The sequence below is a fragment of the Leptidea sinapis genome, chromosome 1 (assembly GCF_905404315.1).
Source record: "Leptidea sinapis chromosome 1, ilLepSina1.1, whole genome shotgun sequence".
Classification (NCBI taxonomy): Eukaryota; Metazoa; Arthropoda; class Insecta; order Lepidoptera; family Pieridae; genus Leptidea; species Leptidea sinapis.
Window position 1 is genome coordinate 12821227 of NC_066265.1, and position 14692 is coordinate 12835918.

Below are 14692 nucleotides of genomic sequence, written 5' to 3' on the forward strand. Positions count from 1 at the left end.
AAAATTTCGTTTTATTTTTTCTAGATTCAATGATTAGCATGGCTTCAACTGTAAAAGTTAGGGGTAACTTGGTGATTTTTTTTCGCACTGTCTTTAAAAAAAATAGAAATGTAGGTACTTAAAGAAAAAATTTAATTTCGTCTGATATTGTTTAATTATTTATTGTAAAAATAAAAAATTATAGGTATAAACCGTCAAGAAATGGTTTCAATTGTGTGCTATTTTGGCGATGTCTTGGGGTAGCCTTTAATTAATATTTAACCTACCATTAAAAGAGAGCTCCGTGATCGCCGCTGCTGATTTATATAATCTGAATACGAATGTCAAGTCAAATATTTTAATCAATTAACAAATAAATAAATTATATTTTCAACACACATTTTTAGCAATACCACCGATTCCAATATTGAAAAAAATAATAAAACTAATTATTCGATTATTAATATTATAGTATTTAAAGCCTCGCCTTAAAAACTATAAATACGTTATGTTACGAAGGTCACAGCGAACTTTCGCGAGAGATAAGGAATTTGATTTGGTGCTTACCGGATCTTGACCTTGACATTCCTAGTTGTTTTGTAAACAAAGTTGTGAACAAAAATATGTTTTCTTTTGTTACTAACAAGACTGTTTTAGAATATACAATACTTATTGTTATTTGTAATTATTATGAAGGGTACTCACGATATATATTTTATTAATTTGGTACCGATATTTAGATCCAATTGTATGAATCGTGTTGCTTTTTTTATTGCAGACAAAAAGACCCGAAAGTATGGACGTCGTCAGTAGTGTGTGTAGTAAATTAGGGAATCAAAGACCAAAACGAATTAGGCGCCACGTGGATAGATTGACGTACTATTAGTGCCAATGTGTCAAGAGTTTCTCGCCGCCTCCGCAGTTCAGCCGCGACCACGATTCATGCAATTGGATCGAAATATCTGCACAAAATTAATAAAATATATATCGTGAGTACCCTTAATAATAATAACAATGTTAAAGTTACGCGGTAAAATGAAGAAATAATTAGTGATATTTATTAGGGATAATAATAACTTCAGTAATATTTATTTAAACCTAGTAAACTACCTACTACCTACCACCTAGTAAATACTACTACATAGTAAAAAGTCCTAAAGTTCTGACATCTACAAATAGTATTAGATTACATACAAATTAGATTGTCTTATGGGTATAGAGGTCAGAGTAAACTTTATTGAAATTGGGATACGGATTCAAAAATCCTGAGCTGTACTGCATCATTTAACATTTATCTTGAACATCTTTGTCATAGTAAAATGTCAGGAGGTTTTAAAAAAACTAACAAAATCAATTCTCTCCTTTTCTACTTAGACCTTTTGTTTTTTTTTATCTTTTTTTTTCAACTATACTTTTTATTTTTATAGTATACAGCATGTTGGGATTGCTGACACACTAACGATACTCGAGGACATGATAGTAAATATTAATCGACTACTTAGTAAACGTGACCGAAAATTTTGTAACGCAACGCAGTCAATGCGCGCACGCCCAAATTACACGCTATTCGCCGGGCGCAAAAGTAGGAAGCGCGAGACGGACCTGTCGGCGCTTGCGCATAGCTAACGAAAGGGTGCGATGACGTAACCACACTTCATGTAGGTATAAGGAAATTTGTTCAAGTAACGATTATATTACATAATTAGAACGAGAATTGTGTACTTTCCTTAGATACCGTTAGTGTGTAACCTGCCGTACTGTACAGCGTGGATGGACAAAGGACACACATCCAAATTGGCCCAGTGTCCAAGGGGAAAGGAAAAGGAAGAAGTACAGAAGTACCTTAACGGAAAGAAAACAGCAATACCTATATTTAAAATTGTATATTTGAAGATAAATGTATGTTAAAAAATCTCGTCCATCGCTGGTACACCGTATGGTACACAATACAAGGCTACTGTTATGGTCTTCTATACAACTACTCACTAAACAACACATCGTATTCATTATTATTCATTCCACTATTACTCTCTGACACTCATAGGAACATTTTCACCTTATACTAAATTGTGGCACAGTGTACACCCGACTTTATCAATGTCAAATGTCCGATGTGACTTTATTTTACTAACTCGCTTTAACCAAATAATATAATAACAAAATAAAACACAAAAATATCATAACACACAACAGTTATCGACAGCGACGCGGGCATCGGGTTTTTGACATTAGTATAGCGGTCATATCCGACGTCTCACTTTAAATGCAGATCAAAAAAAGCAATATTTTTTCCATAAGTAATTATTTAACTTTAGTGCGTTTAACAAATATGTCGGTTGACTCTCAATAAGCTATTGAGCGTAGGTACACTTTATACTATTTTATGTCTGATAAAAACATGAAAGGCCGTAAATGCAATGTCTCTTCGGATATGACCATTGATGAACGTAATAATAATTTAGTTACACTGTGCCACCGTCTATGATTTTTACAATAAAATAATGTTTCGAATAATATGTACCTAGTTACATTCTCCAGTAATAACAACATAATATAAGACCCGGCACGCCCTGAGCGGTGAGCGAAATTAATAGGCAAATTAAACATTACTATATTTTTTTAAATGTAAATACGGGACGAGATGAGCAGGACGTTCAGCTGATGGCAATTGATACGCCCTACCCATTATAATGCAATGCCACTCAGGATTCTTGAAAAGCCCAAAAATTCAGTGCGGCACTACAATTGCGCTCGTCACCTTGAGACATAAGATGTTAAGTCTCATTTGCCCAGTAGTTTCACTGGCTACTGCGCCCGTCAGACCGAAACACAGTACTGTTACACATTACTGCTTCGCGGTTGAAATAGGCGCCGTTGTGGTACCCATAATCTGTACAATGGAGCCTCCCACTGGTAAAAAAATATACGATGGAGGCACATGCCGTACAGCTGGTGAGAAAGCGACATTGATCTCGCGTGAATAAAAGAATCACATATTAATAGTGCCATAGACTAGCGTAAAGACGATCTGATAGCCCGATAATCCGTGACACATAAATAACTTATACGTCTAGATAAAGCCTCTTGCTGTTAGCCAACCGATGAGAACAGGCCAGCTTTATTACTTTAGTGTGCGTGACAAGCTGCGTCTTACAGTCGCGATTTGTATGTCACTTTGTGTTAGTTTGCGTGCATTGCTCAAAATAGAGGTTAGCAGTCAACCTCAATTTTTTTCAACGTTTTTACAGTTGTCACAGTCTATCTAGACGTATAAATACTGTTGACTGACTGTTGACGACCTGTAAACCAAAATCGGTTACAGTAACAATAGATCCTCCTACCTTTTCTATGTTGCTGTATCTCCGTTAGAGAAGTTCTACTCTCTCACCCGCTGTGTTTGTCCTTCTCACTCATCGGCGGCTGTGGTTCAAGTGCCATAACATGCTATTTGTCAACCCCTGTGCCTTCCACAGTAGTAATAGTATTTTAAAAATTATAATTTTAAAACAGTTTATTACAATCCCTAACGGTTATTATAAAAATTCTATGTAATTACCACCAATAAGAAATCAATCATACTAGCTTTAATTAAAGAAACGAATATTCAAAGGAAGTCGTCAGACCAGAACACCGTATCATACCATGACCGTGCTATGAACGTGTCGCGTACGGAACAAGCACAATACAGGCTACTTTGGCCACTTGAATGTAACCAAAGTGTTATTCATACCCTCATGACAACTCACATTAATCAAAAGATACACTACCTTAAAAAATAACTACCTTGAAAAATCAATAAAATATTGTACAATAAGTATTACTGTGATAAAATGTTAGGATCATAATTGGACGTAGTTCCTGAAAAACCTTCCAAGCCACAAACTTCACATTATAAGGAATTTGTGTTTAAAATTTAATAAATATTAGTGTTTTCCATACATGTGGGTTGGGCTACTCAGTCATGATGTCATTTTAAGAGTGGCAGTAAAGCTGCCATTTTTTGTCAGTCCGTTAATATGAATCACGTGACCAGTTTTGTGTTCTTAACTCAATTTCGACATGATTGTGGTATGGAACGTTTTTCTGGAATTACGTCCAATTGCCGACCAGAAAAGTAAGCAATTACGAATTGTCAATTTGCTTCGTACGTATTTTTAGTACCTGCAACGCAAATTCGACACCCTGACGTTAGCTGGTCAACTAGCCCATTTGTATCAAACTTCAGCTACCAAGCCTATTGTAACTCATATGTCTACTGAACCACGACCAATGGACGAGAATTAAAGAAATTTCAATAAATAATTTAAATTTATATACTTGCAATATTTTAAAGTGATGATAACCTTCACTTATGGGATTAATTACACAAATAAAATTTGACAGCAAAATTTATGAACCACGCTGGACTCAAACCGGCGATCTCTCGCGTTACGTGCGAGCGCTCTTCCAACTGAGCCAACCGTTCGAGTGACGTATCATTGATAAAAATAAATTTGGTTTTATATCGCCAAAGAAGAATAACTTCTTGCGTAACTACATAAGTACACGCACACTTCTTTACTAGGATAATGATTTTCTATATATTATGCTATTTGAAGACTATTTCTATTTAACAAACGGGTTTAGAAGTCATAATAGTCAAAATAATCTCGCCGACAATTCATTGACACCCGACGATGTTGGTCTGTCACAAATCGGTCAAGTCGTATAAACTTTTCAATACAAAGATTGTCTGTAACGTTCATAGCATGGTCATGGTATGAGACGGTGCGGTCAGCGGACTCCTTAGCGAAATCGCACTATTACTGGACACTGCAGCGACTTTATGACTAATGACACAACATACGAAATAAAAGTATTTTATATGTTCTCATCGACTACAAAATTTTTCTGTAAAAATCACAGATGCATAAAATATAAGACAAATTTCCTAACACGTAACTTCTTACTTTATAGAACTTCTATTTATACTTAGCATAATAGCGATTATTATCAAATGAATAACACTGTTATCGCTACCGAAACATAGATTCCGATCACGGACGAGTAAAATAAGAAGGACTCCGTGTCACCTTACATAACAGTGAGGCACCAAAACAAGCCGGTAAACGTGTAAATGCATAGCCCCACGCATACACTTACACTAATACAAGCCGATCGGCCGCCATTATGAGATTTGCCATCGTCTGTGACAGATCAGTTTGCGACGCAATAAAATATTTTAAAAATTCCGTCGTGCGTTGTGAAAAGTGTAAAAACAATACTATAAAAGTATTTGTGGATAAATGATTACTTAAGGGAGAAAACATTGTGTAGGTATCTGGTATACCCCGTAACCGCACTCACAATAGCATAAAGGTGCATTACTTGCTAATATCAAGGCGCGGAGTCCTTCTTTTTTTACTAGTCCGTGATTTCGATACAATTGTTTATAAATTATTTTCAACCACGCTTAACCATCTATAAAACCAAAGGCAAGTGCGAAACGTGTCTCCAGCCTAACATTCTAGCCTATTCAATACTTTTGAAATGTTTTCGTGTGCCGCCAACCTTATACCTAGCTTCGAGATCTAATGTACAAAAGCCTTACATAACAACAGAGGGTATGTTCCGATATGCACTGCGACCACTGTACAGTGTGACGTCAATTTAGTATACTGTGAAGCCGTTCCTTTATAGTTAGTTATATATAATGTAATTTAATGTATATATAATGTAATGTATGTTCATAGGCACATAAGTGAATTTGCCAGAAACTGTCATAACCATAATGTTAACACCAGGAACAGACATAAGCTTATAATGCCTACTACTCGGCTAAGTCGAGTTAGCAAGTCTTGTGGGGCGATGTATATGCTTTTACAACAGGATCCCAGAAAATGTTCAAAACAAAAGTATTACGTTATTCAAAAGAATTGTTAAAAAACGTTTGTGTGGTAAAGGTTACTATAACATAAATGACTTTCTTAATGATACCACAAATTGGGAATGGAGCAACTGCCCTCAGGCTATTAAATAATAAGTTTAATTGTACGATGTTACTTTGTGACTTTGTAAATGTTACTTTAATAGTAAAACATATTTAGGATGAAAAAAAAGCCCGCTGAGTTTGTTGCGCCCATTCTTCTCAGGCCTGAGGCATTCATTTTGGAATGGGTGGTAGTTTTTTTGACTTTCAATAAGTGATGTCACATCCTATTTTGAATAAAAATATTTGAATTTGAATATATTGCTTACTATTTAAAACGGAACGCAATCCCGTATACTGCCAGCCGCATTTTTTGACGCAGCAATCAAATGAGTGTATTAAAGTTTTCTAGTTCATTAAAAAAAAGCTGTTGTTGGAGTACTGTCAAATTAAAAATATTTGGGATTAAACTGTTGGTATTGTTTATAAAACGTTAGGCACTCGAGTGGTTTTAACTGATCACGTGATCAAAGTACTGCGAGTACCTCGAAAACGCCAGTGCTCACAGTAGAATATGGCGGCGATTTATGACGTCATACTGCCAGTCCATAACGGAACGAATTTTTCTACAGTGATAGCACTGTGCAGTGGTCGCAGCGCATATCGGAACATACCCAGAATCTTATGCGTATTATAAATTAATTTATGTGTTAACATTCAATCCATCTAATAAAAAACTATTTATGCGCCATTATGAAACTTCGTTAGTTTGTTCTGCGATTAAAGCGATTTTTAGAACATTCCAGAAGATCATAAGAAGAATAATTAAATGAGCTCATTAAAAAAATGCATTTCGGTCTATCCTGCAATCTGCGTACTTACGTAGCAAAATTACTTTGTGTGTATTGTTTTATTGTAACATTTTAACTAGTTAACACGAATTTAAAAAAACGGATAATATTACGTCGGTAACCTTTTAATAAAAAAACAAAGTTGATTCTAGGCGGGCGAAATTTATAAGATTTTAATATGAATGGTTCAATCTAGATTCACATTTAGCTTAGATAATATCTAAGCTAAATATATTATATTCTTGACATGACACCCCGCCCTTTTTTTTGAATTGACGGAGTTTGCGAAATTGCCCACTATCGCAATTACTTTTATTATGAGAAGACCAATAATTTTATACCTCAGAATAAACCCACGAAGTTATAAAGGCGCACATATAATACTTGTGTCAAAGAGTAATTTTCTTAATATTTATTCATAAGGTAATGTATATATGTATTGTATTCGCCGACATTATTGTTTCGATTAGACTGTCTCAATTTAGATTATTAATGTTACTCTATATTAACTTGTACAGACGATATTTTGGCGGAGCATCAAAGTAGAAAAATTCTTATTACTTTCATCCTATAACAGTGAAATAAAGATAAATTTTCTATCATCTTATGTCTAATATTGCAATTACGAAGCCTCGAGAAAACAATTCAATGCGACGTCCTAACTTAAAATTTAGATAATTTATGCGTCTAGTGTGCGGGACAATCTTGGGTCTTACACTCGCGATTTATATGTGTTAGTGTGCGTGCATTGCTCAAAATAGAGGTTAACCGTCAACCTCAATTTTTTTTCAACGCTTTGACAGCTGTCACAGTCTATCTAGACGTATAAATTATCTAAGGGTGAAAATTTATTGAGACTCTATTTTTAATTTCTGCGTTTTTGATGACACCGCTCTAGATCCTCGCCGAAAAATATATGAACCGTCTTAAATACAACAGGCGAGACTCATCAGGATAGTTTTACTTGCTGATATTTCACTGAACAATTTTTTTTTATGAAAATAAGGGACGAGAATAGCAGGACGTTCAACTGATGGTAAATTATACGCCATGCCCATTACGATGCAGTGCCGCTCAAGATTTTTGAAAAACCCGAAAATTCTGAGCGGCACTACAGTTGCGCTCGTCACCTTGAGACGATAGATGTCTTAATTTATGATCATATCTCATATTATATCATACATTTCAAGTATATAGGAATCGTCTTTGATGCTCCGCCACACATACCTATATATCTATAACTTATATACTAACTAAACTTGATACAATTTTATTGCTAATATTATTAAAGTAAATAATTTCATTTCATTAGTATCTTCCTTAAAGTCTATTATGTAGAAAAATTAAATCCAGGATTATGTTAAACTCCTAAAACTTCTCTAAAAGCCGATTCATGTTAAACATTTAGTATAATATATAACTCAACTCTTTCCATTGCACTAAACGCCTATATAATATGAAATAGTACATGATAATGTATAATACTTTCATTATAAACGTAATGGCATATTGCAGCATCGCACTCAAAATATTCACAAACAAAATCGATTTAAAAAACAATAAAATTAAATTTAGAGCAACCTGTAGATTTCAATCATTGAAAATTTTTGGGTCAAGAACGATTTAAGTATTACAAATACACCTATCTAACGGCAACAAGCTAGAAAGCTATTACATAAATATGAAATACAGCTGTATCTGTACAATATTATTGGTACCAATTTGATACAATGTCGCCGACCGCGGTCATTGAACCCACCAAAGTTATACAGCATGTATATCTTTTACAATTTGTATGTTTACTGTTTTAATATCATGATAGTACATATAAATATATCTTCATCGAGCTAGGAGATCTGTCAAATTTCCAAAAACAGGAGAACCTTCATAACACGTCGCAACAGTACCAAAATAAAAGTAAAATCTATACAATAGCTTATATCTAAGTACACTAAGCTAAGCGGGTGTCATATTAAATTGTCTGTACTTCTTTCACTGGAATAAACTTTGCACTCTCAACTTGGGCATGTATTGCGGGCTGCTCTTTCTTATTTTCACCTTTAAAAAAATATACACGTGTCATTATCCTACTAATATTATAAATGTGAAAGTTTGAATGTCTGGATGTATCTTTGAACTTCTTTAACGCAAAATCTACTGAATAGATTTTGATGAAACTTTACAATAATATAGCTTAGACACCAGAATAACAAATAGGCTATAATTTATAAAACTATCGTGTGAATTATACAAAATATAAAAGAAGTGTGATTGTTACTAATGAATACAACTAGCGCCATCTCTTATCAACTAGCAAGCAAAAGTTCAATACAATTTATATGGCAAAACAACGTTTGCCGTGTCAGCTAATACAGTATAAAATTTAGGTAGATCAATAATCCTCTAGGGCCTTACAAATAAACTTGGTATAAAATTATAACTGATGCTGAACAAAGAATATGCAAAATGTTTACAATATCGTTGACAACGCTGTCAATACAATGATAATTCTGAAGTTTTCCGAATGACAAGCTGCCTTGCAAATAAACGCGGGAAACGTTATACGTCCGAACAAAACATTCGTAAGCAAAATGTCTATTTGTAAACATTTTACACATTCTTGGTTTATGCTTAGTTATAACTTTATGCCAGTTTTATTTGTAAGGCCGCTAGAGTACTTTGGTATTTGAAGACCTCATCAATACCAAACTAAGTCATCACATAAATTAGACCCAGTTATGTCCAAATGTACCAACAATATTTATAAGTTATTTTTATATAGTAACAATTAAGAGTTCAAACTGTTACTAATGGTAAAATAACTTAAATAAATATGTGTTAAAAATTGCTTACATGATCAAAGTTTTGATAGATTATATGCAAATGTTGAATCAATTTCAAAGTACCATAATAATCTTAATTATAATGTATATTCTTAGTATCAAGAATAGAACAACCATTTCTGAATTATTACAGTGGAATAATTTTATAGATATTTAATATCTGGGTTTGTTCATAGTAATATAGTTATTACAACAGATGTAAAGAGAATTTGGGCATTTTGTGAATTAATAATTATGAATTTTTTGTATAAGGGCATTTGAACAAACTGGATTCAAATGGGCTATTGTTAAATATATAAGGAATAAAGAATAACATATATATACTAGCTGACCCAGCAAACTTTGTATTGCCGATATTAAAATCGCGATACAAAAGTAACTGTTGATCGGATATGGGTGAAAATTTCAAGTTGTATGTATTTTTTAATGCTGTCATAATCAAACAAATTTAAAAAACATGTCAAAAAAATAAAAATAAAAAAATTTGGCGTGGACCACCCTTAACATTTAGGGGGATGAAAAATAGATGTTGTCCGATTCTCAGACCTACCCAATATGCACTCAAAATTTCATGAGAATCGGTCAAGCCGTTTCGAAGGAGTTTAACTACACACACCTCGACATTTATATTACTATTATTTATACATTATGATAATACTATCTTTATACTGCAGAAGAAGAAGAGCTATTCAAGCTATTTTTAATCTTTACTAATATTATAAAGAGGAAAGATTTGATTGTTTGTTTATTTGCATTGAATAGGCCCCGCAACTACTGAAACGATTTGAATAATCCTTTCACTGTTGGGAAGCTACATTATCCGCGGGTGTTATATGCTTTATTACATTTTCAAAAAATTAGGGATCCCTACTAAAAGTCCAGTAATGTAACAGGTCCAGTAGGTGTAAAAATACGTACGCGAACGACGTCGCTAGGTATCGGCTAGTTAATGATAATTTTAACTATTGTCTCTCAATATATTCTTGATAATTTAATGCATACATCAAAGTCAAAGATTTTATTTGCATAAACATGTTAGATTGATGTGACATAAATATTATTAAGTACATGTTTGCCACATTTATGATGTGCAAATTTATAAAATATTTTTCTAAATCATTAGTTACAATAATATAAATTTAACAAAAGATTAGTAGCAGTATTATATAGTATATAGTCAAGTTTTTAGTTGAAAATATTCGTCTAATGAATATAAGCAGTTTTTACTAAGTTAAATTTTCAATTTAGATGAGAAATTCTTATTTGAAGATACCTCTCTTATTCTTTTTGGGATGTGATTATAGATTTTTATGCACATACACAAACAGTTTCTCTGAAATAATGAAGTTCTACAGCAAGGTACTTGTAGTTTGGTGGGGTCTCTGGATGGGAAAAGAGAAGTGTTTTCATGTTTACTGAATTCGCAATTTTTTTTTCGAAAAAACATTCATATTATGCCTACTACTCCGTTAAGTCGAGTGAGTAAGTCTTTTGTTTGGGAGTGTATATGCTTTTACAAGGTGATCCCACAAAATGTACAAAACAGAACGAAATTAAAAATAGTTGTTAAAAACATTAATGTGATAAAGATGATAAATTATAATAGAAATGTCTTTCTTGACCACACCTTTACCAATCCTATGTTCAACAAAAAATATTTAAATTTGAAATATACAGAATTTAGCTTTAGTTAAGTGCTTATATGTACCAGCAATAAGCCACATATTAATATGTTTTTAAAATAATAATTCTTGAGGAGGGTTAAGTAGTAATCCAACGTAATCTCTTATTATAATAACACAATTTTATTCCAAGCCCATTTGCTCATTATTGGAGTGATTTCTTGTATCTGTGAAAATATATATATGAGATACTAATTCTAATCTTAACGTTTGTTACTGGCGATCATTTGATGATTAACAATTTATTTATTAAAAATATATAAACTTATATCATTCGAAAGAATCTCGTATACATTTGTTTAATAATTTTATTCTGGTAATTTTTCAGTGAGTATTCAATATTGTTAGAATTAGTTGTTCATGCAATATAAAATGAAACATCTATGAGTTTTTAATAAGACATAAATTCTAACAGCAATAAATAAGCTGTTTGCTATAGTTGGATGTGTGGCGGTCCTCAACAGTGCGATTTTCAAGGAGCTTTCTTCCACGTACTACAAAGCTGTGGAATGAACTTCCTTGTGCGGTGTTTCCGGAACGATACGACATAGGTACCTTCAAAAAAAGCGCGTACACCTTCCTTAAAGGCCGGCAACGCTTCTGTAATTCCTCTGGTGTTGCAAGAGATTGTGGGCGGCGGTGATCACTTAACACCAGGTGACCCGTACGCTCGTTTGTCCTCCTATTCCATAAAAAAGAAAAAGTTAAGTTTGCAGCCAATTATAAAATTGATTACTGTGTATTGTGAGTACATTTCAATTTGCAGAAGTGTGAGTTTGGCAATACGGCTTTCTATATTTTGGAGGTTTATAAGCACTTCCTCTGTTTTGATTTATCCATGATAATCACTACTTTTTCAAATGTTCACGGAAATAAACGGAAATACAGATTGTTTTACATAAATTCTAGAATAATTGGACGTAATCCCAGAAAAACGTTCCAAGCCACAATCATGTCGAAATTTAGTTAAGAACACAAAACTGGTCACGCGATTCATACAACTGGACTGACAAAAAATGGCAACCCTATAGTCACTCTTGATGACTTAGTAGGCCAACCCACATGTATGGAATACACTATTATTAATTAAACTTTAACACGAATTCCTTAAAATGTGATGATTTTGGCTTGGAACGTTTTTCAGGAACTACGTCCAATTAGGATACACATAATATGCATACATACACTACTTAATTAAAATTATAATTATATACTGAAACTTAAGATTATATTCCACAGGAAAAATATAAACCTTCACTGAGCTACAAACGGCCTGCATTTAGAGATTCACTCACAAACTCACCTCAACGAAATCTTCGTGATCATTCAGTTCTAACGGGTCTTTCATCATCTGTGAACAAATAAATATTGAATTATTTCTAAATTTAAATTGACCTATTTATAGACTGTGCCACTTGAGATGTTTTTGATATGCAATTATTTTAATAACAGAATAATTTATTGTATATTTATGAATTAGTCAATTGATATTTTCTATATATAGACGACCTGTATAGCCGAGTGGTTAGCGATCCTACCTACTAAGCTAGAGGTCCCGCGTTCGAATCCCGGTAGGTGTAAGCATTTATATGATAAATATGGATGTTTGTTTCCGAGTCATAGGTGTTTAAATGTATTTATGTATGTTTATATGAATTTATGTATGTTTAAGTAAGTATATTGTATTAAATATATCATTGTCTTGTAACCCATAACACAGGCTGTATATGCTTAACTTGGGGCAAGATAATTTGTGTAAAAAGTGTGTCAATATTATATTATATTATATATGATCAGGATCATACAAAGGGAATCATCACTTTGGAAGAAAAAAAGGGAACACATCCTATCCCAGTTTCCTGACTTGTAGTGCCAATACAGGCGGATCGCTGGTGCTCTGTGACGTGGACTTCGTATAGACACTACACTACTGACCAGGTCACAGCACAGTAAACCATCACTGCATAAGAAAAAGAGTGTTATTTGTATTGAATCTAGGCCGAGATTATTATTACACGTGAAAAGTGATTCGGTTTAAAGGACTTTAAGTTCTCGTTAAGACTGTCGTCACTAACATGAGAACAAAAATCAGTGAGTGAGAGGCGTATTTGCTCATTGCTGCTTTCCGGTTTTTAAGGCGGTGGTCTAAGTTACAAGATATAGTTTTATGATAAGATGTTTTTATTATTTTTATTCAATTCCTCTTGGGACGATGATCTACATGAATGTATTTGAAAGCCTTGATTTATGTGTTTTTAAAATCTTGTCTGACACCCCTGCCCACTAACGGTATAGTTTTAGTTGAGCTATTTCAAAGCATCAGAAATTCTTTCATGTTTTATATGCGTTCACTGGGTTCACAATAGGGCCACATGATTACTTGTGCCCCGAAGTCGCCTTAACTTAAATCTAGTAAATTTTTGATTTAGGCCTGTAATTGAAGGAAATGCTTTATTTTAAGCTGTTGATGAGACAAGTGGTGGTGTAGTGGAATGTGAGAGAGAGGATCACCTTGGGTCTACATAAAAGGCCACATAACTATTTGTATCCCTAAGCTTCCCTACCTTTAATCTAGTAAATATTTGATTTAGTCCTGTAATCGAATGACATGCTGCATTACAAGCTGTTGATGAGACGTGTGGTGATGTAGTGGAGTGTGAGGGAGAGGATCACCTTGGGTCTACACAAAAGGCCACATAACTATTTGTGCCCCTAAGTCTCCTTACCTTTAATCTAGTAAATATTTGATTCAGGCCGGTAATCGAATGATATGGTGCATTATAAGCTGTTGATGAGACATGTGGTGGTGTAGTGGAGTGTAAAACTATTCGATTTGTTTGATTTTAATTTTATCTGTTTGATATTATATATTTATTGTTATGAAGTTAAGTGTATGACTGAACTTAAGCCATTGTGTTTAGATCTTGTGAGAGAGGCGATCACCTTGGGAGGGCGGCCCCGCTTGGGCGGCGTGCGCGCTCGTGTGGCCAGCACGCGCAGCTGGTGCGCCCGCAGCAGGTGCTCGGTGTGGTCGCGGGGAGACGACACCACCGCGCCGCACGACGCGAACACGCACTTGAACGACGACTCTGTACAGACATACCCTCATGTAATAGTAATCTATATATATAAAAATTAATTGCTGTCCGTTAGTCTCGCTAAAACTCGAGAACAGCGACCGATTTGGCCAATTTTGGTCTTGAATTATTTGTGGAAGCCCAGAGAAACTTTAAAAATATGAAAATACTCGGAATTAAATAAAAACAACGATTTTGATTTTTCATTGATGTGTCCCCCGTCGTTCAGAAATTAAATTAAAATAATAGTTTAAAATGAACAACTTATTAGAATTTCTATATCTTTCTAACTTTTTCAGGAGGTAAAAATAAACTTAATTTTTGGAAACTATAGTAAGTAGATTAAATACAG

General features: G+C 33.8%; 1 protein-coding gene across 1 annotated transcript in view; it reads right to left on the reverse strand.

The window, feature by feature from the left end:
* Window positions 1–1847: 1847 nt before the first annotated feature.
* LOC126967096 (gastrula zinc finger protein XlCGF8.2DB-like) overlaps window positions 1848–14692 on the reverse strand; it is a 31452-nt gene continuing 18607 nt past the window's right edge. The window contains exons 8-10 of the mRNA XM_050811488.1: window positions 14207–14352; window positions 12567–12614; window positions 1848–8796 (exon numbers count right to left, since the gene is read on the reverse strand). Of these exons, the coding sequence (XP_050667445.1) occupies window positions 8731–8796; window positions 12567–12614; window positions 14207–14352 (260 nt within the window). The 3' untranslated portion in view covers window positions 1848–8730. The remainder of the gene's footprint in view (window positions 8797–12566; window positions 12615–14206; window positions 14353–14692) is intronic.